We start from the raw sequence: 27,500 nt of genomic DNA, 5'->3' as shown, positions 1-27,500 counted from the left end.
CTCTAACCTAGCCTGGCTCTAACCTAGCCTGGCTCTAACCTAGCCTGGCTCTAACCTAGCCTGGCTCTAACCTAGCCTGGCTCTAACCTAGCCTGGTTCTAACCTAGCCTGGCTCTAACCTAGCCTAGCTCTAACCTAGCCTGGCTCTAACCTAGCCTGGTTCTAACCTAGCCTGGCTCTAACCTAGCCTGGTTCTAGCCTGGTTCTAACCTAGCCTGGCTCTAACCTAGCCTGGTTCTGACCTAGCCTGGTTCTAGCCTGGTTCTGACCTAGCCTGGTTCTAGCCTGGCTCTAACCTAGCCTGGCTCTAACCTAGCCTGGCTCTAACCTAGCCTGGTTCTAGCCTGGCTCTAACCTAGCCTGGTTCTAACCTAGCCTGGCTCTAACCTAGCCTGGTTCTAACCTAGCCTGGTTCTAGCCTGGCTCTAACCTAGCCTGGTTCTAACCTAGCCTGGCTCTAACCTAGCCTGGCTCTAACCTAGCCTGGTTCTAGCCTGGCTCTAACCTAGCCTGGCTCTAACCTAGCCTGGCTCTAACCTAGCCTGGCTCTAACCTAGCCTGGTTCTAACCTAGCCTGGTTCTAACCTAGCTCTAACCCAGCCTGGCTCTAACCTAGCCTGGCTCTAACCTAGCCTGGCTCTAACCTAGTCTGGTTCTAACCTAGCCTGGCTCTAACCTAGCCTGGCTCTAACCTAGCCTGGCTCTAACCTAGCCTGGTTCTAACCTAGCCTGGCTCTAACCTAGCCTGGTTCTAACCTAGTCTGGCTCTAACCTAGTCTGGCTCTAACCTAGCCTGGTTCTAACCTAGCCTGGCTCTAACCTAGCCTGGTTCTAACCTAGCCTGGTTCTAACCTAGCCTGGCTCTAACCTAGCCTGGTTCTAACCTAGCCTGGCTCTAACCTAGCCTGGCTCTAACCTAGCCTGGTTCTAACCTAGCCTGGTTCTAACCTAGCCTGGTTCTAACCTAGCCTGGCTCTAACCTAGCCTGGCTCTAACCTAGCCTGGTTCTAACCTAGCCTGGCTCTAACCTAGCCTGGTTCTAACCTAGCCTGGTTCTAACCTAGCCTGGCTCTAACCTAGCCTGGATCTAACCTAGGTTAAATGGTTAACATGTAAAAATGTAAAAGATCTGGAGCCAGAAGAGCTTCAACACCTCTATGATATAAGATGGCTGGATGTTAACATGTAACACCCCTCTCCCTCTCTCCCTCCCTCCCTCCCTCCCTCTCTCCCTCCCCACCCCCAGGAGAAGCTGGAGCAGCAGTATTCTCAGAACTACAAGCAGGTGTCCATGCTGGAGGAGGACCTGGGCCAGACCCGCGGCATCAAGGACCAGCTGCACAAGTACGTCAGGGAGCTGGAGCAGTCCAACGACGACCTGGAAAGAGCCAAGAGGTACGCCTGGGGCCCGGGGCCACACACACACACACACACACACACACACACACACACACACACACACACACACACACACACACACACACAGAGACACACACACACACACACACACACACACACACACACACACACAGAGACACACACACACACACACACACACACACACACACACTCACACACACACTCACACACACTCACACACACACACACACACACACACACACACACACACACACACACACACACACACAGGAAACCTACAGTTATACTTACTGAACAGTCTCTTTGAGGGAAGAAAACCAAGAGAAGCAAAGGCTTTGTAGAAGCAACACAGGAGAAGTTCTCACCCCTTCAACACCTTTCAATAACACATCCCCTGGAGCAGTTAGGGGTTAATAAGCGCCTTGCCCAAGGGCACAACGGCAGCGGTGGTATGATACCCTTAGATATGATGCCAGCAACCCTCCCGGTCACCAGCCTCACATCCGGCTCCCTCCTGAGGGAGGGGGATCGAACCAGCGAACCTTCAGACGCTCTCTCACCTCTAGGCTAGCCGGACGCCCCCCCCCCCCCTTAACAATGGAACCTGTTATCCAGCCGAGGGCTGTGGTTGGTTGTGGCTGTGGATTCCCAATGTAATTCCCAGGTTGCCTTCCCACCACCACTCCATTGTGTAGTAGAGTGCCCAAGTCCCTGTTGTGATTACCTGGGGCTCAGTGGGTCCACGGACTTGGTCGCTGTAATCGCATTGACATGGGATCCAGACCAGCGCTGTGACAGAGGCCTGGCGGTGTAGAAGGCCTGGATGTGGATGAATCATTGTTTCAAGCTGCACTTAACAAGGTGTTGGTGGTGGTGCTGCTGACACGCACATGAACATGAAGATGACATGTTCATTTCATGCCTCCTCTCTTATCTCTCTCTCTCTCTCTCTCTCTCTCTCTCTCTCTCGTCTCCCTCCCTCCCTTGCTTTCTTCTACATCTATTCCCCTTCCCCCCCCCCCCCACCCTCTCTCTCTCCTCCCCTCTCTCTCTCTCTCCACCGCCCCCTCCCCCCCCCCCTCTCTCTCTGAACCACCTCCCCTCTCTCCCCCCTCTCTCTCCCTCCCTCTTATGCTTTCTCCTACCGCCATTTCCCCTTCTTGCCCCCTCTCCTCTACCATCCCCCCCCCCAGGGCTACCATCGTGTCTCTGGAGGACTTTGAGCAGCGTCTGAACCAGGCCATAGAGAGGAACGCCTTCCTGGAGAGTGAGCTGGATGAGAAGGAGTCTCTGCTGGTCTCAGTGCAGAGGCTGAAGGACGAGGCCAGAGGTGCTTGTTACTATGTTATTACTATGTTATTACTACCTGACTGACTGGTGCTACTCTGTTCTCTCTCTCTCTCTCTCTCTCTCTCAATCTTTCTCCCTCTCTCATTCTCTCTCTCTCTCTCTCAATCTCTCTCTCTCAATCTTTCTCTCTCTCTCTATCTCTCTCTCTCTCTCTCAATCTCTCAATCTCTCTCAATCTTTCTCCCTCTCTCAATCTGTCTCTCTCTCTCTCTCTCAATCTCAATCTCTCTCTCATGTCGCCTCACAGAATATCTGTCTGAGATAAAAAATACCCACGTTCTCACAGCATTAGTCAGATCCCCCGAGAAGTGTTCATGTGTTTTACCTCTGTCACATTAAACACTTGTTCTCTGTCTGTCTGTCTGTCTGTCTGTCTGTCTGTCTCTCTCTCTCTCTCTCTCTCTCTCTCTCTCTCTCTCTCTCTCTCTCTCTCTCTCTCTCTCTCTCTCTCTCTCTCTCTCTCTCTCTCTCTCTCTCTCTCTGCCTATCTGTCTATCTGTCTGTCTCTCTCTCTCTCTGCCTATCTGTCTGTCTCTCTCTATCTATCTGTCTGTCTGTGTGTCTGTGTGTCTGTCTGTGTGTCTGTCTGTCTGTCTGTCTGTCTATCAGACCTCAGACAGGAGCTGGCGGTGCGTGAGCGTCACAGTGACGTGACCAGGATGTCGGCCCCCACCTCGCCCACGCAGGACCTAGACGACCAGGACAAGATGGACACGGCCCTGCCGGCCTCCCTCTCCCTCCCCGCCACGCCGCTGGCCAAGAGCCTGGAGAACGCCTTCGCTAGCCCGCCCACAGGTACCAGGCCTCCGCTGGGCTCTCTCTGATATCTACTCTCTTTGTTGAATGTTGACACTTTGGGTGACTACAGTGAGCTCATGGTGTGTCTGTTTCTCCCCAGCGTTGCCCATCGGCTGTGGTACTGCTACTGGTACCAACTCCCCCCTGACCCCCTCGGCCAGGATATCAGCCCTCAACATCGTCAGTGACCTGCTACGGAAAGTTGGGGTGAGTCACCCCCCCCCCCCCCCCCCCACCTCCTCATCACACATCCTCTGTCTGTCTCTCTCTCTCTGACTGTCTGTCTCTCTCTCTCTCGCACTTTTTTGTCATTCATTTTCATTTGGACCTTTATTTAGTTTATTTAGCTTTAGTGTCATTGAGATAAAAAAAAATCTCTTTTTCAAAAGATACCTGTTGACCCTAATCACACTACAGAGCCTCAGAACCCAGCTGGGCTGGACGGGCCTGGCCCGGGCCCACAGCCTCCGCCGCTGCTGGTACGGTGCTGGGGAGGACAGTGTGGACTCACATCTGAGCCAACCCAGGGTGGTTCAGGTCAGTCTGGCGGCGTGGTTTAAAACCCCTGAGACTGTTTCTGTATGATACTCTATACTAGTTAATATAGCATAGCATAGTTTAGTAGGAACACTATACTAACTATGCTAATACTGAGTAGGGCCTCCCTGTGTGTATACTAAAGAGGTCCCTTGTTGTCAGTGGATAGTCCCCCTCACTCCTCAGTAGGGGTGGGACGATACACTCAACTCACGATACGATGCACCTCTCGATACAGGGGTTCACGATACGATATCATAAATAAAACAAGATCAGTGTTTCCCCTAGGTTTGCTGCCTTGGACCCCCCCTCCCCAGGGGGTAAGACCCTGCGACATACCAGTGTCATGTATTATGTCCAGGGGGTGTACTTAAATGTTAAATGGTAAATGGACTGACTTATATAGCGCCTTCGACATGTGGCCAGGCGGGGCTCGAACCGCCGATCTGCCAACGTTGCGATCATTAGACGGCAACTCTACCTCCTGCGCCACAGCCGCCCCTGTACTTGTACATTAAGCTGCCTCACGCTACGGAAACAGGAGACAGGCTCCTGCCCTATGGGCCATTAGGCTCCAGAACCATCGGTTCTCAAGGCTACTTACTTATATGGTCTTGACTACCTGTCCACTTTCTCACCTGGTTCTTGCTCTCTCTCTCTCTCTGGTGTGTCGACACCATCCTGCTCTCTCTCCTTCTCTCCCTCTCTATCCTCCTCTCTCCCTCTTTTGCTGTCAACCAAAAGGCAAACATAACAACCAGAGTATTTATAATCTAATAAGAGGTCCATGTACTGTAAATATGCCATTATGGTATTACCATAAAGCCCAATTTAGCAGAATAAGAAAGATTGTATATCTACTTTAATAATATAGTGCATCCAATTAGCTCTTTAGCTGGCAAGTGTGCAAGCAGACTAGCTCATCTCATCACCTCTGAGCTAGCTATCTAGCTTGCTAGTTCTTTGACTATTTACACCATGGAATTATAGTCACACACTTTCTAGTCACAATAATAATGACCAATGTTAACCAACTTTCTCTGTCAGAACACTCAGCAATTATATTTGCTAACGTTTCAACTTGCTTACTTCTGTCTGCAGACATCTTCCATCTGCAGACATCTCACCCTGCAAAAACTGTCTTGCGTCGCTCGCACACACTCGCGCAACATCTTGTATTATTCTCCAGCGTGGCACAGTGTGAAGCGAAGTGTGGAAATAGGTCTGGCTATGCGAGACTACTGGCGGACAGACGTTACCAACGAGCCCATGGGCTTGCCACTCGCCAGATTCGGGTTGGGTGCGTTTAACGCCCGCCTCCCCAAGAAGTGTAGCTAATGGAAAATAAAACACAGTTTATTTCGCGATCTATTTTTCTGCAACACGATGCGTATCGTCACGTTTTTGTATCGCGATATATCGGCATACGATATTTTGTCCCATACCTACTCCTCAGTCACAGCACGATCTCATCCTCTCTCTGCTAACCCTAACCCTGTCCAAGCCCTGGCTGTCTGCCTGCCTAACCCTAACCCAGGTTCTGGAGTCTAAAGGAGGGTCTCACCCTCTCTCTGCTTGTGTCTCTGGAGTCTAAAGGAGGGTCTCACCCTCTCTCTGCTTGTGTCTCTCAGGCTCTGGAGTCTAAGCTGGCGAGCTGCAGGAACTATGCCAAGGACCAGAAAGCCAGGAAGTCTTACGCCACGGAGAACGGAAATGTGATCAACGGCAACACAGCCAAGTACTCACTTCACACGTCCTACTTCGACAAAGCGTAAGTGCTTTCTGTCTCTCTCTCTCTCTCTCTCTCTCTCTCTCTCTGTCTCTTTCTCTGTCTCTCTCTCTGTCTCTCTCTCTGTCTCTCTCTGTCTCTCTATCTCTCTCTCTCTGTCTGTCTGTCTCTCTCTCTCTCTCTCTCTCTCTCTGTCTCTCTGTCTCTCTCTGTCTCTCTCTCTCTGTCTCTGTCTCTCTCTGTCTCTCTCTCTGTTTCTCTCTCTCTCTGTGTGTCTCTCTGTCTCTCTCTCTCTGTCTCTCTCTGTCTCTCTCTGTCTCTCTGTCTCTCTCTGTCTCTGTCTCTCTCTGTCTCTCTCTGTCTCTCTCTCTCTCTGTTTCTCTCTCTCTCTCTATGTGTGTGTCTCTCTCTCTCTCTCTCTCACTCTCAATGCCTCATCATGCATGACTCATTTGGGAGGAACAATAGAAGCTGTGGTGTTCTGAGAAGGTAAATGCAGCTTATCAGAAATGCTTTGATGTGAGTAACTCCTTGAGATTACCAGTAGTTCTGAATGAAAGGCTTTAGCATTTATTACATGTGAATAGATTTGAATTGAGTGGTTGAGATGACAAAAGTTGTTGCTGATATGAACTTGTTTGTTTAGTGATGTGGATGAGAGGTGTGTGTGTGTGTGTGTGTGTGTGTGTGTGTGTCATAGACTATGGAGTATGATGATGATGAGGATGATGAGGATGATGAGGATGATGATGAGGATGATGATGATGATGATGATGAGGATGATGAAGGTGAGAGACTCTTAGACATGTTGTGTTTTCCCCCTCAGGAGAGAGAGGGTCATATTCCCTGCATTAGTTCTGGGTAATACTCCTCCTCCTCCTCCTCCTCCGATGATGATGATGATGACCTTTGACCTGAGTGTGGGGCCAGTGTTTCCCATACACAGAGGAGGCAGTGGTGGGCCACCATCGTCTAATTTGTCTCCCTGTAGTCTCATAACAAACCCAACGTATTTTTAGCTCTTTGTTTTGGAGGGGGGGGGGCGGGGGCACATTTCCAGAGCTGCTCACGCTGTTGTGGAAAGTGTTGGAGCAGGTTCACAGAAAGGCCGGAGCCCCCCTCCACCCCCACCCCTGTCGTCAACAATTTTTGTATTTATTTTAAATGTATTTGTAATATGTGGTCCACCTGTCACAGTCTCACAACCTCCTGTGGGAAACACTGGGGCCCATGCACGCTGGGTAACCAGCCTCCCTTCCCCTGTAGAACCTCCTAGTTAGACACCTAGTCCCACCTGGCTCAAATACACAAGTCCCAGGTATTCCAGGTGTTTCAGGTGATATTTGAGCCAGGTTGGTTCATCTCCGTTGGGCTAGGTAGATGGTAGATGGTAGAGTCAATCCCACTAACCTGGGTGGTTAATCTGGGTGGTGGTGCCGTGTTGCTTCCTAACACAAAGCTGATCCAGTCTGTAGATCTCCTTCTCATCCATGGCTGTCTGTCTGTCTGTCTGTCTGTCTGTCTGCCTGCTCCGAGGTGATTCTGATACTGTTTCCCAAACTATTGTTTGGGGGGAAAAAATCGACCTGTTGTTAGGAGATTTTCTCTCTTGTCATGTTGTTATTCACAGCTTCACTATACAAAGAAAATAGAAAATAATTCTTAATAAGAAAACAACAATTCTTCCTTCTTCTAGCATCGTAACTGCCAATGGCCTCTGGCCCGAGCATAGATGACTTGTTCTTATGATGACTGATAGATCGATGATAGATGATTCACTTGTCTTGTCCTGCTGTAAGTCGCTTTGTATGAAGGCGTCTGCTAAATGCCCCCAAAATATAAACGTACTAGATGGTGGTGTTGTGGTGGTGGTGTTGTTCAGTTCTGGTGTGTCTGCAGACCAGGGAGCAGAGTGAACAGCCCTCTATAACACCACTGTATCACACTCAGTCACGCGCAAAATGGTGCTACATCTGGATTCCAGACAGTTCTGTAGCGTCATTCAGGGCAGCTTAGAGCTGCATTGTATGAAGGATCATTTCAGTTCATATTGTAAGGGAAGCCTGCAGCATATTCAAGTGAAAGGCATACTGCCATTATGAGGCATAGAGGAATATCACTGTCCTTTACTTTGAAACATCCAAACATTCTCCAGGAGGCGGTTTTTGTCACCGGCTTCCATTTTGGGCTGCTTTTTTCCGTGCATGCTACTCATGTTGGTGCTGTTCAGCAGTGTGTGTGTGTGTGTGTGTGTGTGTGTGTGTGTGTGTGTGTGTGTGTGTGTGTGTGTGTGTGTGAGTGTGTGTGTGAGAGGTCGTTGGTCCCCCTGAGCTGGCACCATGGCTGTCTGTTGGCATGGACCCTGGACAGTGTTCCTGTGGTGTGTGTGTGTGTGTGTGTGTGTGTGTGTGTGTCGACCCTGGACAGTGTTCCTGTGGTGTGTGTGTGTGTGTGTGTGTGTGTGTGTGTGTGTCGACCCTGGACAGTGTTCCTGTGGTGTGATATTGAGCACGTCTTCAAAACACTCCCGGCTTTGTGTGTTTATCAGTGCTCCACCCACCAGGGCGGCGCTGTTTAACTCCTTTAAGCGCCGAGGCTGAATGAAGTCCCGAATGTTGACCACATCCTAGAGCAACGGGTGATTTTTATTCACCAAAAATGCCTAAACTTTATTCACCAAAAAATACATTATGTTAGGAAAGTGTTGTTGCTAGGTAAATTATACGGCAACATACAACACTTGGCACTCTAGGGCTGCGTTCGTAAATTCGCTCTGGAAATCTGACCAGCACTCCAATCAGAGATTGAATCAGATTACTTGGTCCCTTTATGACGTGGAACCCAGCGTGCGCTGCGGCGAACACAACTCTAGGTGTTGAAGTCTTTGGCAGTTGGAGATTTAAACGGAAAAATACTGGACCTCAGTATGTCACTGGCCAAAAGAGTGGACAAAAAAACTTTTCCTTCGTAGCTACTAACCCTAAGAGACCCTCACCCTAACAGACTGTAACCCTAACAGACTGTAACTAACCTTGTTGTGTTTTCTGTCTTTCAGCAGGACGATGAACGGTCTGGATCCTGGCGCGCTGACAGCGATCACAGCCCCCCCCTCCGCCACCCCCCCTGGCTTACTGCCCCTCACTGCCTGACAACAGTGTCTCTCCCCACCAGGCCTCAATTTACACCCCCCCCCACACACACACACACACACACCCCACCCCACCCCCCCCCCCTGTGCCAACCACAAGTCTTAGAAGAGAGCATTGTGTGGACAAACAAGCCCAGACAACGAGAGAGAGAGAGAGAACACATCCATGGCTAGCACTATTAAAACACTTCCCACGTGACTGTACTGTGACACCAGAGCCTGTGTGTCTGCCTGTGTGTCTGCCCTTCTGACTCTCTGTCCTCCTGCTTACTCTGGTCCTCTGCGGGGCTCACCTGTCTGTGTATTTTATATGTGCATCTATCTAATTTGTGTGTGTTTACTGCTTGTATATAGATAAAGGCCTACTCGACACACACACACACACACACACACACAGTGAAGGTTTCTGTAGAATCCTCTCCTCGCCAGTCAGTCAGTCTGTCATTTCCAGGTCGGTAGTGAAGGTCATTCTCGTTGTTCTCAGATGAAAACAAAACACATTATGCAATTATAAAAGTATATTAACCAGTTCAGAGAGCAGAGAGAGGGAGACATTCAAACGTATACTGTTGTCGTTGTCGTACCCTCTGGGTTACTGTAACATCTGTACCCTCTGGGTTACTGTAACATCTGTATCTACTGTACAGCGTTTTGTTCAGGCAGTGGAGAAGACACCTGAATCCCCAATCCGACACTCGGCCCTACAGAATACCCTCTGCACGTGTCCACCTGAGAGGATGGCATAGGTGTGAGGAATACTGTATCTGTATTGTGTGGTGTAAGGTGGGAGCCCGGGCCATACAGTTTATACCTGTCTGATTGTTTTCAGACCTAGCCTAGAAGTCGACACTAAGGACACTGGTAGACACCACAGACCAGGCTTAAGACTTATCCTAGACTTATCCTAGACTAAAAAGCATCTTCAATGGAGATTTTACATTGAGCGTATGTGATTTAGTCCAGGGAGGTAATCCATCAACGCCGCTAAAGGAAAAAAAATCCCCAAATAAGCCTGGATTTTTCTTCACCAACGTTGATGGAATACCCCCCAGCACTAGGCTTCAGCCACCCCTGTGTGTCATGTAAGTCATGTTACGTGCAGTGTTCAGAGTTGCACACTACTGAATGCGACCCAGGGGTAATGCGTTGGCACACACATGCAGGGGGGTTAATGGGTTAAATAGCCTGGAATGATTCTCCGCCTCATGGACTAACTACTAACAACCTGTCATTTAACCATCAATTATTCATTGATTGATTGATGGTGGTTAAAATCTCCCAAGTCAACCTCATAATGCCTTTCTGGTCTTCAGGCCGAACTCTCGTAGCCATCTGAGGACTAATATGTTAACGTTTTAGTGTTTTTATTTATTACTATATTGTACGATGTTTCTGTCTAAACAACATTTATACAGGACAGGTCATATGTGTTGGCTTACAATGTGTTCTAACAGGATGATGAAGGATCCTCGTGTCACATGTGTGAGTTGTGTTAGTCGGGCTGCTCTGTTGAACCATATGACAACGTACAATACTGGTCATATTGATCCTTACTGTATCTAGAAACATCCACTTGCGTGGTGCTGCCATGAAGTTTAGACCACTTTGCCAATATTATGATTTTTTTTATTTTTTTATTATCTTTTAATCTTTTTTTTTCAGAGCTGAGTCTTCACTGACATCCTATATGGATATGTTTAATTGGTTTTAATTATTATAATTATAATAATTTTAAATATCACACAACCCTGTAAGCAGGAATGGCACTTCATCTTGTGCAAATGTTTTCCATGTGTTTAGTTTTTTTCCATATTATTTGATCAGTTTTGCTGAAGTGCAATATTTCCTGTTTGATTTATTGTACATAGTTTTGTCTATTTATTTAAGACTCCTTTTATGGCATGTGTTCAAATAAAAAGGATGTACTTCAGTTGTCTTAAAATGTTGACAAAATAAAATCTATATAAAGCCAATTTATGATCAGCTTTTTGTTGTGAAGTGATGGGGAACCATAGACAAATAATAATGCTTATAGTGGCAAGTAAAACGTTGTGTGCAGTTCACTTGACTTGAATTCACTTGACTTGACTTGAATTCAGTTCAATGACTTGAATTGTGGACACCGCTGCCCCCTCGTGGACATAAGATGTACTTGCAAGCTTACTAAATGCCACAGAATGCAGAAACGGTACTAGTGTGAACTGAACTCAACGCGTTTCATAATTGTTATAGAATTGAATACACATGGTAATCTGAGCTTCACCAAACAATGTGTTTATTATAACAGAAAGAAAACAACAACGTTCATCTCACTTTCAGTCAGAGGTTGAGTTCAGAGAAACATTGCACCATCCAAACCTCAACACAACACATTTTTGGCATTCAATCATATTCATATTTCATATATTCATAATGCTCAGCACCAATGTAGATATTTGTTTCACAAGTATCACATGGACAAAACCTTCCCTGTCAGCTGATCATCTCTGGATGCACATGACATGTTGCAGTACAATCAGCATGGACAGGAAGTGTCTTTACAGCTGTACCTGATCATCACCACTCTTCCATTCAATTCCACATCTGAAAGGAAGGACCGATGGAGGCACCGGGGGGGGGAGCTGTCTGGCTGGCTGTGTGTCCAGAGGGAGGGGAGGGGGCTGTCTGGCTGTGTGTCCAGAGGGAGGGGAGGGGGCTGTCTGGCTGTGTGTCCAGAGGGAGGGGAGGGGGCTGTCTGGCTGTGTGTCCAGAGGGAGGGGGCTGTCTGGCTGTGTGTCCAGAGGGAGGGGGCTGTCTGGCTGTGTGTCCAGAGGGAGGGGAGGGGGCTGTCTGTCCAGAGGGAGGGGAGGGGGCTGTCTGGCTGTGTGTCCAGAGGGAGGGGAGGGGGCTGTCTGTCCAGAGGGAGGGGAGGGGGCTGTCTGGCTGTGTGTCCAGAGGGAGGGGAGGGGGCTGTCTGGCTGTCTGTCCAGAGGGAGGGGAGGGGGCTGTCTGGCTGTGTGTCCAGAGGGAGGGGAGTAGGCTGTCTGGCTGTGTGTCCAGAGGGAGAGGAGGGGGCTGTCTGGCTGTGTGTCCAGAGGGAGGGGAGGGGGCTGTCTGGCTGTGTGTCCAGAGGGAGGGGGCCTTGCCCAGTGGGCCGAGGGGTCATGGCATCACGGGCTCCCTGCCTTCTTGTCCATCAGCTCCACCATCTGCCTCTGTCTCCCCTCCATCACCTCCAGGAGCTTGGCTTGGTTGCGAACGCGTTCCTGAGCGCGCATCTCTGCTATGTCCTCAAAGAACAAGTGTCTGGAGACGGGGAACAAAAACGTTATTACTCTACTGGGTGATGTCACCCTGTCATAAAACCATATACCATAGCCATTTAGAGAACTGGCAAGGTGTCCCCTCCAGGACACACCATCTGTCATTGAACGTCCTCCAAGTTACCGCATCATTGCTTCAATTAATTATTAACTACATTATTTGGCTAGATCACTCAAGTGACTGCAGCTTTGCCACCATGCACTATACAGACACACAGACACACAGACACACACACACACACACACACACACACACACACACACACACACACACACACACGTAGACAGACAGACAGACAGGTAGAAGGTCACCTGTTGAAGAAAGCAGCGGCCAGTCCAACGACTAATGTCCCAAACAGAATAGGTTTTGTAAGGCGCTTTCGGGCTGATAGTTGATGCTCCTTCATGGTGGGCAACAACTAAAGGCCTGCCTAGCTATCAGAAATATGGACGTTATTTAAAAAAAGCTCTTCTGAACTGTTGTCAATGTCAATGTCCAAAACGCCTAAATGTTCCATTCCACTGACAGCAACACTGCGCACCTCTTCCTCACTGACCTCCGCATGCGAACAATCACGTCCCATGACGTTCCGCCCCCTTCTTTAACACAGACTGATTCCCCCCGTGAACTAACTGTAGATTCTGTATAGAAAGTCTAATCGTGATTGCGACGTATGTTTCGATAAAGTAAAAAAAAAAAAAAAACGTTAAAAAAGATGATAGTTTAGTAGTGACAGTTACGGAACGTTAAGTTGACGGACCGTGTGCTTCGGGGGGACACCATTTGTAGACGGACGAGGAGTGCTTGTCAACATCCGGGAGAGACATTCGCCATCTGCAGAGCTGAAGTGTGCTGGGTAAAAGCAAGCAGGATGAAACCTCAGTGATAAAACACAGATGACTTATTGCTCGTAAAGATCGTCGTGTCTGTCGCTTCTCCTCCGTGACGTCAGAGCAGAGGAGGTGACGTCATGTCGGGGAAAGGAGGAAAGGACGACCGGTTCTCCTACCTGCAGACTCTGGTGACTGAGATCCAGGACACAGACAACGACGGTGCGTCTCTCCTTCATCATCATCATCATATTATTGAAACGGTGCTAACAAGTGTTTTCTCATTTTACTGAGAGAGAGAGAGAGAGAGAGAGAGAGAGAGAGAGAGAGAGAGAGAGAGAGAGAGAGAGAGAGGGGGGGATAGAGAGACAGGGGGGGATAGGGGGAAGGACAGAGAGAGAGAGGGGGGGGAGAGAGAGAGAGAGAGGGGGGAGAGAAAGAGAGAGAGGGGGGAGAGAGAGAGAGAGGGGAGAGAGAGAGAGAGGGGGGGGGGGAGAGAGAGAGAGGGGGGTGAGAGAGAGACAGAGAGAGAGGGGTGAGAGAAAGAGATAGAGAGGGGGGGAGAGAGGGGGGAGAGAGAGAGAGAGAGGGGGAGAGAGAGAGGGGGGGGAGAGAGAGGGGAGAGAGACAGAGAGAGAGGGGGGAGAGAAAGAGAGAGAGGGGGGGAGAGAGAGGGGGGGAGAGAGAGAGAGAGAGAGTGGAGAGAGAGAGGGGGAGGGAGAGAAAGTGTGTGTGTGTGTGTGTGTGTGTGTGTGATGACTATAACATTACCTCTTAATTTGTCACATCTAGAGGCGAAAGAGCAGGTACTGGCGAACCTGGCCAACTTTGCCTACGACCCCAAGAACCTGGAGCACCTGAGAGCTCTGCAGGTGACAGACCTCTTCCTGGACATGCTGACAGAAGACAACCAGAACTTTGTAGAGTTTGGGATCGGTGAGTGAAGCGCAAACAAAAGCACCCTACTAGTACTACACAGGGAAATGCGTGGTCACAAACTACAGCAGTTCCCCCTGCTGCTTAAAGACGTGGTGACATTGTTTCAGTCATGGACTTTGTTAGCCACAGTCCAGTTTGATTATTTACATTGACATTTTCCCCATTTAGCAGACGACACTTTTACCCAAAGCGACTTACAATTAGAGATTACAGGGACAGTCTCCCTGGAGTAACTGAGGGCTAAGTGTTCCCAGGTCTTACTCAAGGGCACACTGGTGGTGTTCGAACTCATGACCTTCTGATCACCAGTCCAACTCTACTATCCACTATGCCACCACTAGACCACCACTACCCCTCTACTAGACCACCACTACCCCTCTTTGATGGTGAAATTAAAGAATAAGCTGCAGGTTACTTAAAACAATATCATTCGTTATTTACTAAATGCTCCCCCAAGAACTCACATAGGTAGTAACATATTTAAGAGGGTAGGTCTGCTGCCAGTGCAGCTCAGGGTAGACCAGCTGAAACTCCACCACATGTACAACATAATGAATTGTACTGCCCCCGGATACCTAGGCTCACAGATAGTCATGGTCCACACTCAGCACAGTCACAGCACTAGGGCTGCAACTAACGATTATTTTGGTAGTCGACTAATCTGTCGGTTATTTTTTCGATTAGTCGCGATTAGTCGTGTGGCTTTTCGCTGCGCGTAAATGGTGACGCAGAAGCATAAATCCGGCTTAACTAGCTATCTAACCTAACGTTACGCCAAGCTACAGCTGCTCACAGAGCTAGTTGATTGGCTAGCTAGCATTGCTGGCTAGACTACAGACAGCTCACGTTAGTAGGCTACGCTTGGCGCTGTTTATCTTACAGACAGCTCGCTGGTGGACTCAACATAATTGAAATAGCATTCACTTATCAAGCATCATTCATGATCATCCACCATGACTACCTGGTATTTTAATAGCGACCACCCCTCACTTCATTTCATCTCGCGTTCTCCTGGCTTCAACATGGAAAACCCCTGCTACGTAACGTTACATACAAGCGCCTCTGTCTGTCACATGCGTGCCACAGGGCAAATAAATTAATAGCACAAACGCTCATAGCATGTACAGCCCTGTCCATGAGACGTTGTTTTCCAACATGTAACAGTAAAGCTAACATAAACATTACGACCCTAACAATATAACGTTAGCCAGTTGGCTAACAACGTTAGCCAGTTGGCTAACAACGTTAGCTAAAACTTACCCAGCTGATTCTTGCATGGCTCCCGTAAAAAATAAAAATAAAAAACTATTTATTTTATTTTATACGATTAGTCGACACACAAATTCCACGTCGATGAGTTTTTATGATCGACGTCGTCGATTATGTCGACTAATCGTTGCAGCCCTACACAGCACCAGGGCGAGTGTGCGTTCCTGTAAGGTTCCACGAGTGAATAGTGTAGCTCGCAGTTCCTTCTTCTTCTATACTGGAACATTACTGTGGAACAGCCTTCCACTTAATATAAAACAAGCAGAAACTAGGAGGGCTTTTAGAGGACAGGGCCCTATTCCTAGAAGGGCGATTTGAGCCAAGCCTGGCTACTTTTTCTAATTCGCAATAATTTCAGCTGGAATTCCGTTCCATGAATGTGGCTCAAATAATTTGCTCCGGTCTGGTTTAAGTAAGACGTGTGTCAAAAATGTCTCACAGGCGGAAACTAAATCCCGAACGACAGTTCCGTCAAGTGTCTATTGGGAAATATTAGTTCCCACCATTTACGTTTACGAGATAGATAATTTTATATTTTTTTTATATTTCGATAGATAGTTTGATAGTGTGCTAGATAGATAGATAGTTTGATAGATAGATAGTTTGATTGTGTGCTAGATAGATAAATAAATAAAAAGGTGTAAAAAAAAATAGGTATGTCTATCAACTTCGACAGCATCACAATGGTATGTTTGGCGCTGTATTGTGTAACCTTGTTGGATGTCCCCCCCGCGTCCCCAGGGGGTCTGTGTAACATGACCATGGACCGCGAGAGCCGCGACCAGGTGCTGGAGAGCGACGGGGGCGTCTCCATGGTGATCGGCTGCCTGTCCAGTCCGAGGGAGGAGACGGTCCTGTCAGCCGTCACCACGCTGATGAACCTGACCACGCCTGCCTCGCGACCGCGGACCGCCGGCCCCGCCGTGGTGCAGTGCATGCTGCGCTTCTCCCTGGCCCAGAGCCCCCGGCTGCAGAACCTGGCCCAGGTGTTCCTCCAGGACTGCTGCCGGGACGACCAGGTGGCCCGGGCCGAGGAGGCCCTGCAGAGAGACCACCAGACGGCCCTGGGGATCCCCCTGCCCCAGGGGACCCCCGACCCCGTACCCCACGACTAGTCTGGAGACTAGGGGACCCCCTAACCCTCTACGCCAGGGGACCCCCGACACTGTACCCCAAGACTAGTATGGAGATTGGTGACCCTCTACCCCAGGACTAGTATGGAGGCTGGGGGACCCCCAAACCCTCTATCCCAGGACTAGTCTGGAGATTGGTGACCCTCTACCTTCTACCCTCTACCCCAGGACTGGTATGGAGACTGGGGGCCTCTACCCCAGGTCTAGTATAGAGACTGGGGACTTGGGTCCCCTGACTGAACTGGGGACTAGTCATCAGACTGGGGATTTATAAATTCAAGTAACTGTCTTAGAGACCGTGTAGAAGATGGCTGCCATGTTAGAGCTCTCTACGAGAGTTATGACACTTATGTGTGTTATTACTAGACTATAGGCCTGCACAATGTCTCATGATGTGAGGGGGGGGGATTTAGTATTTCTTCTCCTTTGGTGAGAAAAGTTGCCTCAAACTGCTGTACTCTTCAGTGCCACAAGAGGGAGACAGCACCACTGCTTTGCTGAGCAGTGAGGTAGAGTAGAGGGCAGCCAAAGGGCCGCTCCTTAAAGCCTCCTGGAACAGTCAATCTCACCCAGCTGCTCTATAAGCTGCTCTATATTGAGTCAAAGCTCCAGTGGAAGTCAGTAGAGATTTGACAGGAAGGATGGGTGAGAGAGAGAGAGGGGGATGACATGCAGGATCGGTCCGCAGACGGAATCGAACCGGGAACCCTGCGGTTACATGGTCGACGCTTAGTGCGTTACGCCACCAAGCGCCCCTGAAGTGTAAAGCCTTTTGAGGGGTGTGGCGGAGATGGGGGGGAAATAATAAAGCATGTTGTCGTCATCTTAGCAGTCTTGTGTTGTCAGCGTGACTCATTACTATGCTGCTCAGTCACAGTCACACTGCACATCTGGTCTCAATACCGCGTTTGTGCGCCGTCAACAAATACTAAATATGCCTTTCATCACAGCCGGCGCGTTCCATGGACATTTAATATGCTTTATTTAAAATTTGGTATTAAAGTCACTGCCAAGCTCTGCTCCAGAGACATGCGAGGGCCCCGGTTCTGGGGGGTTCAGGGGCTTGGTTTCCTACCCTGGTTTCCTACCGTGGTTCTTCTGAGCTGGGTCTCTTAGATCCAGACATAGTTAGGCTACAGTACATCTGATCCAGCTGAATGAACCCTGGACAGATTTGAGGGGAAATTCTCAACAGCTGTGTGTGTGTGTGGGGGGGGGGGGGGGGCGTGTGTTAGGAATTCCAAATTCTTAACAGACGTCCACCTGCCACAGAGATCAATAGAAGAACGGAGTGCTTCTGTCCTCCAGTGAGAAAAACACACACGCACGCACACGGCTGGCTTTAATACTGTTAGTATGATCCGATTTATTTTTGTCTGACAAATTATTATTTTTATATATATAATTCATAGTAACTACAAGTGTCATTGATTTGACATTATTTCACATTTACATTTTTTTGCATTTATCCAAAGTGACCTTTACAAAGACATAAGAACCATCGGTAGTGATGACATGGTATCAATGCTGCACCAATAAGAGTTGGATGGAAAATCCTAAAGACTGGTTTCACAGACAAGACTTAATCCTAGTCCAGGATTAAATCACACTTGCAGTGGGAAATCTCCATTGGGGCTTTTTAATCTTAAACTGCGTCCATGAAACCAAACTAAAACAGTTGGGGTCTGTGTTAAACAATAAACCACAGCCCTGCATCTGGCCACGGTCTCTGTTCAGGTAGGTAACTCATAATAATACACATACTCTTATCTAACACCTGTTAGAATCTACAAAGCCCTCCAGAAAGTTCTAGCACCTGGACTTTGACACACAATGGCAGGAAGTGCTTTGACAGGATGGAACATCAGGGACGGGCGTCACAGAAGGTCGAAGGTCGCTCCTTCACAGACCCAGTAACTTCTCTGTCTGCTCACACAGCTTGTTCTTCTGGATCTGAGAAAGGGAAAAGAAGAGAGAGAGAGAGAGGACAGAGAGAAAGAGAAAAGAGAGAGGGAGGAGGGGATTAGTTATCGATTTAACCAGGAAAAGACAACAACAAAAAAACAAAGAAAAACTATTTTTCAAGAGCATCCTGTCCTGGCCAAGACAGGCAGCAGCACAATTAACAGGGTTGCTAAAACAATTATATATATATATATATATATATATATATATATATATAACAATTTACAATAAAAATAGAGAATAAATTCATCAAATATTCATCAGTATTTGTCACAAGTTGTCAACCTCGAGGGTGAACCGGGCCAGGATATAAATAAGAGGATGTGAGGGGATGTGAAGGGCTGCGTGTCATGGTGGGTGGTTCCTCTGATCACCCAGACAGCCGGAGGGCTTCGTGACTCCACGCGTCCGCACCCTCTGGCTCTGCTCAGCAGCAGTGTGTGGCATGGCGTGCAGACTGGCTAATAGCTGCACTTTCCTTCTGTCTAGAGTCTTCCAGGGCTGGGCCGCTCTAACCAAGCTCAATTACAACCTGACTTTAAACAGTGTCTGCTGAGTCAAGGTGAGGACCCGGGGGGATATACAGTTATATATATACAGTATATAGATATACACTTCATGCCACTGGAATGCTCATCAGGCTCATTTGTGTGACAGCAGCTGGTGAAACCTGGGAGCAAGTCGGCAGCCGATCGATTGTTTGTCGGACTTTTATTCTGAAAAATGTCATGAAAATCAACGACACATCGCTAGTCGACTAACACGGCTTGTTTTGTGAGTCTGCTAACAATGTTAAGTGGTGTTGTAGTTAACTAGGTAGCAGTGAATTCATTGCAATATTTTGGCTTGACTGGTGAGTTTGTCATTGATTTTCAACAACGTTGAAATTGATTTACATTTTTCAAAATAAAGTCTGAAGAATTTAATTGGATGCCGACTTGGCGACTTGGCCTCAGGGGAGGCTGGTGGAGGTAGAAATTGGAGGCCAGGCTCATTGTGATGAATGGAATGAGGAATGGTATCGAACAGACATGAATGGAATTCCATGCATTACACTGAGCCCATCCTCCGATTTCTACCTCCGCTATCCTCTACTGCTGCACTGCTTTCTGGTTGTCTCTTCAGACAACGCTAATTGAGAATTGTATTGCTTGTATCCTATTCTGTGTGCATGTCACTTCAATAATTGTTTCCCTAATTTCCTTGTGTAAAGATGTGGAACAGCATAGCCACGTGTTTGGTTAGCTTTGAATAATAGATTGAGAAATGACCTTTCCTGAAGCAGTGAGCGGGTAGGCCTTCACAAACATCACATATCGTGGGATCTTGTAGTGGGAGATCTGGAGAGGAACAAATGAAATACAACAGGAGTTTAATGGTATAAAACATCATGCAGATTGTTAATAACACAACCTGCTAATAACAACCAGCTAATAACACAACATCCCTGATGTTCTTGGTGCGGGCAAAAGGCCATGCTGAGGACCCTGGGTAGTGTAGGCCGTGTACAGGCACTAGGTGGGCCAAGTTCTACACGTGTTTAGTCTTCTACAAATGATTGACTATTCAAACAGTGCAGTTTTAATGACATTTCTTAACTTAATGCTTTCCTTTTAAACCATTTATCTAGAATCATTGTAAGGCAATATATTACAAAAAAGAAACAATACAAGAAAAAAAGAAACAATAATCTGTAAGTCTATACACATTCATCTAATATAATAATAATATACGCCATTTAGCTGACGCTTTTATCCAAAGCGACTTACATTGCAATACATTGTGCATACATTTCAGTATATACGGTCCCAGTGGGAATCGAACCCACAACCTAAGAGTTGTTAGCGCCATGCTCTGCCAACTGGGCCACAGAGGATCACATTCATCTCACCCGGCCCTTGCAGTAAGCTCTGATGTCCTCAGCGGTGAGCTCCTGTCCCTCCTTGAGTCTGATGCAGGCACACACCTCCTCCCCCATACGCTCATCCCTCACCCCGATCACCTGAGAGAGAGAAAGAGAGAAAGAGAGAGAGAGAGCGAGAGAGAGAGAGACCATCAGGAGGCTACGACCAGCTAGCTTTGCAGACACCGTGGAACCCCCCCCCCCCAAGTTATCTCTCTCATTCATTTCATATACAGTATGAACATTGTTATTTTTATGCCTCACACAATGTAGATATACAATAAACACACAGTTCACCTGTGCCTCCATGGGGGTAATTCCATCAACGTCGCAAAAGGAAAATCCAGGCTTATTTTTGATAAATCTCGCGAGATTGTGTGAGTGTGTAGGTGAGGTGTGTGTAGAGGTGTGTGTGTGCGTGTAGGACCTTGGGGTGTGTTTGTAGGGGTGTGTGTAGCTCACCTGTGCCTCCAGGACTTTGGGGTGTGTGTGTGTAGCTCACCTGTGCCTCCAGGACTTTGGGGTGTGTGTGTGTAGGGGTGTGTGTGTAGCTCACCTGTGCTTCCAGGACTTTGGGGTGTGTGTGTGTAGGGGTGTGTGTGTAGCTCACCTGTGCTTCCAGGACTTTGGGGTGTGTGTGTGTAGGGGTGTGTGTGTAGCTCACCTGTGCCTCCAGGACTTTGGGGTGTGTGTGTAGGAACTGTTCGACCTCAGCAGGGTAGATGTTCTCTCCCCCCCGGATGATCATGTCCTTGATGCGCCCCACGATGCGGCAGTAGCCGTACGCGTCCAGGCTGGCCATGTCGCTGCATGTGGAGAGGCACAGAAAGGGTTAACACTAGAACAGCCATGGGTGGGGTCATTAACACTAGAACAGCCATGGGTGAGGTCATTAACACTAGAACAGCCATGAGTGGGCTCATTAACACTAGAACAGCCATGGGTGGGGTCATTAACACTAGAACAGCCATGGGTGGGGTCATTAACACTATGACAGCCATGGGTGGGGTCATTAACACTAGAACAGCCATGGGTGGGGTCATTAACACTAGAACAGCCATGGGTGGGCTCATTAACACTAGAACAGCCATGTGTGGGGTCATTAACACTAGAACAGCCATGAGTGGGGTCATTAACACTAGAGCAGCCGTGAGGTGTTAAACAGCACCAGTGAGTACAAAAAAAAATCTACCTTTGCACTCGATCAAATTTCAGGACCCTCCTTTCATGACTTTTCCTAGATATGTGCGTTCTACCACCCAGCATCTTTACATTTTCAAAATTGAGTTAGTATAAAGCGATTTTGCAGTATTTCTGTGTGTATCTGTGTATTTGCCTTGGGATTCGGCTGCCATCTTTTTCTCCAAGGCTGCAATTCTCTTTTATATCAGCAGAGGTAGCAAGGGGACACACACTGTGCTCAACCTTCAGGCTTCAGTGCTGAATTAGATACAGTATAAGACTGATAAGTATGTAACATAATGTGTTTATATATAGCAATAGGGATACATAAGATATGTATATGTACAGACAGTTATGAAAATGATAAACTGTACAGTATGTCTCCCAATCCCTTCAGATTTGTTGGAGCTGAGTTTTTTTTCTTCCATGCAATAGTGATAAGATATTATGATATGTGTAGCCTATGTACAGTTATGAATGATACACTGCACAGTATGTACCTATCAAGCTGTGTGGTATTACATAGGTACCACAGCAAAGTAGTTCATCAACGAATATTATATAACAAACGGATATTTATAATATTGTATATATTATAATGTCTTTTTTGTATATCACTGTAGACCACGTTGTAGTAGTAGCCAATTGCAGAGTGTATTCATTATTTTGTTTGTTTGAATCCTCACTGTGTTCATGTTGTGCAGTGAACAAACAATTGTTGGGAGAATAAACTGTCTCTTGCCGTGAAATGTGTACATCAAATAAAATGATGTCGGCGATGATTATGCCTGTAATCATCAACGATATAACGAACGGATATTTCTGAGTGGGGCAGTCCCAGATATAGTGAAGACAGACAGGAAAGTAAGGAGAAGAAGGGAGAGAGTATATTGACAATTGATAATAAGATATTGATAATGCATTTCGCTGTCGACCAAAATCGTTTGAAATTACGTGCTTGTGCATTGAATGACACTATGTACAGCGCTGTCAATTTTCATAGGACGGCCAATGTAATGCGTTGTTTTTTTGATTTTGCATTCCTTTATGCAATAGTGATAAGATATTATGATATGTGTAGCCTATGTACAGTTATGAATGATACACTGCACAGTATGTACCTATCAAGCTGTGTGGTATTACATAGGTACCACAGCAAAGTAGTTCATCAACGAATATTATATAACAAACGGATATTTATAATATTGTATATAATGTATTTTTTGTATATCACTGTGTAGACCACGTTGTAGTAGTAGCCAATTGCAGAGTGTATTAATTATTTTGTTTGTTTGAATCCTCACTGTGTTCATGTTGTGCAGTGAACAAACAATTGTTGGGAGAATAAACTGTCTCTTGCCGTGAAATGTGTACATCAAATAAAATGATGTCGGCGATGATTATGCCTGTAATCATCAACGATATAACGAACGGATATTTCTGAGTGGGGCAGTCCCAGATATAGTGAAGACAGACAGGAAAGTAAAAGAAGGGAGAGAGTATATTGACAATTGATAATAAGATATTGATAATGTATTTCGCTGTCGACCAAAATCGTTTGAAATTACGTGCTTGTGCATTGAATGACACTATGTACAGCGCTGTCAATTTTCATAGGACGGCCAATGTAATGCGTTGTTTTTTTGATTTTGCATTCCTTGTTTCGTGGTAAACTAATCTCTTTCTGATCGTCCCGTTCACAAAAACCTAAGGTGAAAATTACTTGGAACTATGTGTGAAAGGGTTGATGGCTCTCCGATCAATGAACAAAGAGATCGGGTTTCCCCCGCTCCACCACGTCCCAACGGTGTGTTTCTGTAACACCTCCTTGTTGCATAAAACAAATCAAGACTCGCTCCTCTCAGGAGACCACTATTTATAAATAATAATCCACAGATAGGCACAGTCACAGTGCTACATGAAAATATCTAGCCACACACCACATATCATAGCTCTGCCCTATATGTATTTATCATCATATTTCTCAATATAAAACGGAGGTACGATATATGGCAGATATATGTATGGTATATGATGGCAGTTTCTGGCGCCTGTCCCGTTCTGTTGTTCAAAGAATATAATATAAAACGCATCACATGTTTGTCATTGTGTGAAAATGTTTCTGTACCGAAGAACCTTGGTTCAATCTGGAGCTGATCAACTCCGGACGGCAATAGCACGTTGTGGGTGCAATTGTGCAAGAATAACACTATTTACAGCGCTGTCTTTTATTGCTATATTTATTACTGTTATATATAAATGTGAACATTACAGATACCTGGTCAACACAGCTTGGGATTCCAAGAAAATTACTTGGAACTATGTGTGAAAGGGTTGATGGCTCTCCGATCAATGAACAAAGAGATCGGGTTTCCCCCGCTCCACCACGTCCCAACGGTGTGTTTCTGTAACACCTCCTTGTTGCATAAAACAAATCAAGACTCGCTCCTCTCAGGAGACCACTATTTATAAATAATAATCCACAGATAGGCACAGTCACAGTGCTACATGAAAATATCTAGCCACACACCACATATCATAGCTCTGCCCTATATGTATTTATCATCATATTTCTCAATATAAAACGGAGGTACGACATATGGCAGATATATGTATGGTATATGATGGCAGTTTCTGGCACCTGTCCCGTTCTGTTGTTCAAAGAATATAATATAAAACGCATCACATGTTTGTCATTGTGTGAAAATGTTTCTGTAGCGAAGAACCTTGGTTCAATCTGGAGCTGATCAACTCCGGACGGCAATAGCACGTTGTGGGTGCAATTGTGCAAGAATAACACTATTTACAGCGCTGTCTTTTATTGCTATATTTATTACTGTTATATATAAATGTGAACATTACAGATACCTGGTCAACACAGCTTGGGATTCCAAGAAAATTACTTGGAACTATGTGTGAAAGGGTTGATGGCTCTCCGATCAATGAACAAAGAGATCGGGTTTCCCCCGCGGTGTGTTGCGTGTTCACGCTTCTTGTGTGACATCGCCCTCCAGCGATCTTTGTGCGTCAGTACACTCTTCTCTATGTTAAACTATCATAGTGCTGAAGCACACCTCATCGCGATGGAATAAGGTCGCGATCCGCGGCGCTCGTAGTGTTAACACTAGAACAGCCATGAGTGGGGTCATTTGACCAAGTGAGTACATTTCTTCTCTATCTTTACACTCGATCAAATTTCAGGACTCTTCTTTCATGACATTTCCTAGATATGTGCGTTCTACTATGGAAGCATATAGTAGACTGAATTCAAATGCTAATGCAATATGAGATTGCAATTGCATGTTCCACTTTTGCATGCATTCTTTGAGACAATATTCAAATTCAAATGCAATTCTAATGATTTGCATTTTCATTTTCATGTACCTGATGTGCACATTCGCTGTCAATATTAAAATGATAATGCAAAGCCATTTGACATTTAATTTTCAAAGTCATGCGCTGCTTTGTAGCTGACAAAATTCAAAAGTTCATTCTAATGTGAAAATGACTATGCAATCCCAAAATAGCATATTCATTTGCCACTTTTGCCTGCGTTATTTGAGTCAATATTCAAATTGTAATGCAATAATGTGATACGCAATTGCATTTACATGTTCTAGGAAACACATCCGCTTTACAGCTGACAAAATTCAAACTCTCTATGCAATTCTCATGTTCTACCGGCCTGTCAGTCATTCTCTGGGGGCAGGACAATGTTTAACGCGCCGACCGGAAATAGCGGCAATTCCCCCTAACACCAGAATGATCACGCCCCTTTTTGGGTGATAGAAGTGTAGAAGTTTGACTCCTTTTATCGGATTAAAGTAGCAAAGACCACAAATTTCCATTGACTGCCAGTCAAACTTCTACACTTCTAGCACCCAACAAGGGACGTGATCGTTCTGATGACAGGGAGATTACGTATAACTGCTCTGGAGACAGACTACTGAAAGGACACACATTGCCTATTTCATTACTTTTCTCCATATAACGACGTCGATCATTGATCGGAAACCACACTATATAACAGTTTGCCTAACTGGCCATCGGATTTGGGCATCTAATATCTAAAAAGCAGTACTGTTTTCTTATTTTATCGGATTAAAGGAGCAAATTCCCATTGACCGCCAGTCAAACTTCTACACTTCTATCACCCAAAAAGGGGCGTGATCATTCTGGTGATAGGGGGAATTGCCGCTATTTCCGGTCGGCGCGTTAAACATTGTCCTGCCCCCAGAGAATGACTGACAGGCCGGTAGAACATGAGAATTACATAGAGAGTTTGAATTTTGTCAGCTGTAAAGCGGATGTGTTTCCTAGAACATGTAAATGCATTATTTTCTTTTTTTTCCCTTTCCTAACACCAGGGGAGCCACCCCTCCTAAATTTCGTTGTTTGGTACCTGTACTATAGCAATGACAATAAAGACCATTCATTCATTCATTCATTCATTCATTCATTCATTCATTCATTCATTCATTCATTCATTCAATTGCGTATCACATTATTGCATTACAATTTGAATATTGACTCAAATAACGCAGGCAAAAGTGGCAAATGAATATGCTATTTTGGGATTGCATAGTCATTTTCACATTAGAATGAACTTTTGAATTTTGTCAGCTACAAAGCAGCGCATGACTTTGAAAATTAAATGTCAAATGGCTTTGCATTATCATTTTAATATTGACAGCGAATGTGCACATCAGGTACATGAAAATGAAAATGCAAATCATTAGAATTGCATTTGAATTTGAATATTGTCTGAAAGAATGCATGCAAAAGTGGAACATGCAATTGCAATCTCATATTGCATTAGCATTTGAATTTAGTCTACTATATGCTTCCATAGTTCTACCACCCAGTATCCTTACATTTTCAAAATCACATCAGGATAAGCTAGGATAAAGCTATTTTGCCGTTTTTCTGTGTAGGAGTCTCTCTCTCATAGGGCTTTCACACCGGCAAAGAACCGTGCCGGTTCGCGTTCGCGTTTCGGAAACCTCAGAACGTTGGCGCTGTCTGGCGAATGATACACTGGTATGAACGCGGGCTCGTTCGCCAGACAGCGCCAACGTTCGGAGGTTTCCGAACGCGAACCGGCACGGTTCTTTGCCGGTGTGAAAGCCCTATCAGTCTCTCTCGGTCTCTCTCGGTCTCTCTCTCCACTCACCCAGTCTTGTACCAACCATCTTTCCCAATGCACTCGTTGGTCTTCTCTATGTCGTCCCAGTAGCCCAGCATGACGCCGTAGCCTCGGATCATCAGCTCTCCAGCCGCCCCCAGAGGCAGGATGTGTCCTGAGCTGGGGTCCACCACCTTAGCCTGCAGGGGGTGTAAACGGTAAATGGACTGACTGACTCTTTACGACGGCAATTCACACACACATTCACAACACCAAATGGTGGCTACCATGCAAGGCCCCCCCCCCCCCCCCCCCCCCCCCGCTCATTGGGAGCAATTTGGGGTCCGAACCACCGATTCTGATGGCCTCGCGATCATTACACCGGCCCCCTGCTGGGTGTGATTCTACTGTTACAGCCGTTTATGCAGATACAGACGGTTATGATAATAATAATAATAATAATAATAATAATAATAAACTTCTAAGACTTCTTTGGTATAGCATAGTAGGACTAGGTGTGTACAGTCATTATACTTACAGATACACTTATAGATAGAGGAAGCCTTTTTATAACTGGCGAGGGACTAGAGATGAAAATTCGGGCTAAATCTGGCGTATTTCCATTTTTTAATGTTCATTAATATGCATTGTCCCTTTCCAAATAAAATAAACATGCCAAGATGACAAGGTTTTCCAGACACACAGCCTGTAGGAGGGTGAGAGAGGCCTACCTCTAGGTGGTTGGTGATGCAGCCCACAGTCTCTGCCTTCCTCTCCATGTTGTCCAGGGAGAATCCACAGAACGTCACGGGGCTGTTCTCTGTGCAGCCATAGGCAACCTGGAGATAACAAGACACCAGAGATAAGTCACATATATATATATCTATCTCTAGGGGTAACAGAGAACGG

At 46.5% G+C, this 27,500-nt stretch overlaps 3 protein-coding genes across 9 annotated transcripts in view; 2 read left to right on the top strand and 1 right to left on the bottom strand.

Moving 5' to 3' along the window:
- ndel1a (nudE neurodevelopment protein 1-like 1a) overlaps positions 1-10,909 on the top strand; it is a 31,153-nt gene extending 20,244 nt beyond the window's left edge. For 5 of the 7 annotated variants that reach the window (XM_080542077.1, XM_080542076.1, XM_080542080.1 and 2 more), the window contains 6 exons: positions 1,247-1,395; positions 2,574-2,710; positions 3,340-3,525; positions 3,629-3,735; positions 5,697-5,836; positions 8,850-10,909. In XM_080542077.1, coding sequence (XP_080398203.1) covers positions 1,247-1,395; positions 2,574-2,710; positions 3,340-3,525; positions 3,629-3,735; positions 5,697-5,836; positions 8,850-8,943 — 813 coding nt within the window. In that variant the 3' untranslated portion in view covers positions 8,944-10,909. Of the gene's footprint in view, positions 1-1,246; positions 1,396-2,573; positions 2,711-3,339; positions 3,526-3,628; positions 3,736-5,696; positions 5,837-6,620; positions 6,656-8,849 lie in introns of all 7 variants that reach the window. The other 2 variants (XM_080542082.1, XM_080542081.1) reach the window with 2 other exon arrangements.
- Positions 10,910-13,102: 2,193 nt separating this feature from the next.
- armc7 (armadillo repeat containing 7) lies at positions 13,103-16,598 on the top strand. The gene is made up of 3 exons (XM_080542091.1): positions 13,103-13,297; positions 13,868-14,011; positions 16,025-16,598. The coding sequence occupies exons 1-3, from the start codon at positions 13,216-13,218 to the stop codon at positions 16,396-16,398; spliced, it is 600 nt and encodes a 199-aa protein (XP_080398217.1). The 5' UTR covers positions 13,103-13,215; the 3' UTR covers positions 16,399-16,598.
- A 1,164-nt stretch (positions 16,599-17,762) lies between these two features.
- The window catches only part of acsf2 (acyl-CoA synthetase family member 2), a 32,673-nt gene continuing 22,935 nt past the window's right edge, over positions 17,763-27,500 (bottom strand). The window contains exons 11-16 of the mRNA XM_080542073.1: positions 27,323-27,430; positions 26,640-26,791; positions 20,949-21,090; positions 20,273-20,383; positions 19,653-19,721; positions 17,763-18,369 (exon numbers count right to left, since the gene is read on the bottom strand). Coding sequence (XP_080398199.1) covers positions 18,319-18,369; positions 19,653-19,721; positions 20,273-20,383; positions 20,949-21,090; positions 26,640-26,791; positions 27,323-27,430 — 633 coding nt within the window. The 3' untranslated portion in view covers positions 17,763-18,318. The remainder of the gene's footprint in view (positions 18,370-19,652; positions 19,722-20,272; positions 20,384-20,948; positions 21,091-26,639; positions 26,792-27,322; positions 27,431-27,500) is intronic.

The sequence above is a fragment of the Nansenia antarctica genome, assembly GCF_963989245.1.
Source record: "Nansenia antarctica genome assembly, chromosome: 11".
Classification (NCBI taxonomy): domain Eukaryota; kingdom Metazoa; phylum Chordata; class Actinopteri; order Argentiniformes; family Microstomatidae; genus Nansenia; species Nansenia antarctica.
This window is presented reverse-complemented; position numbering and strand designations above follow the sequence as displayed.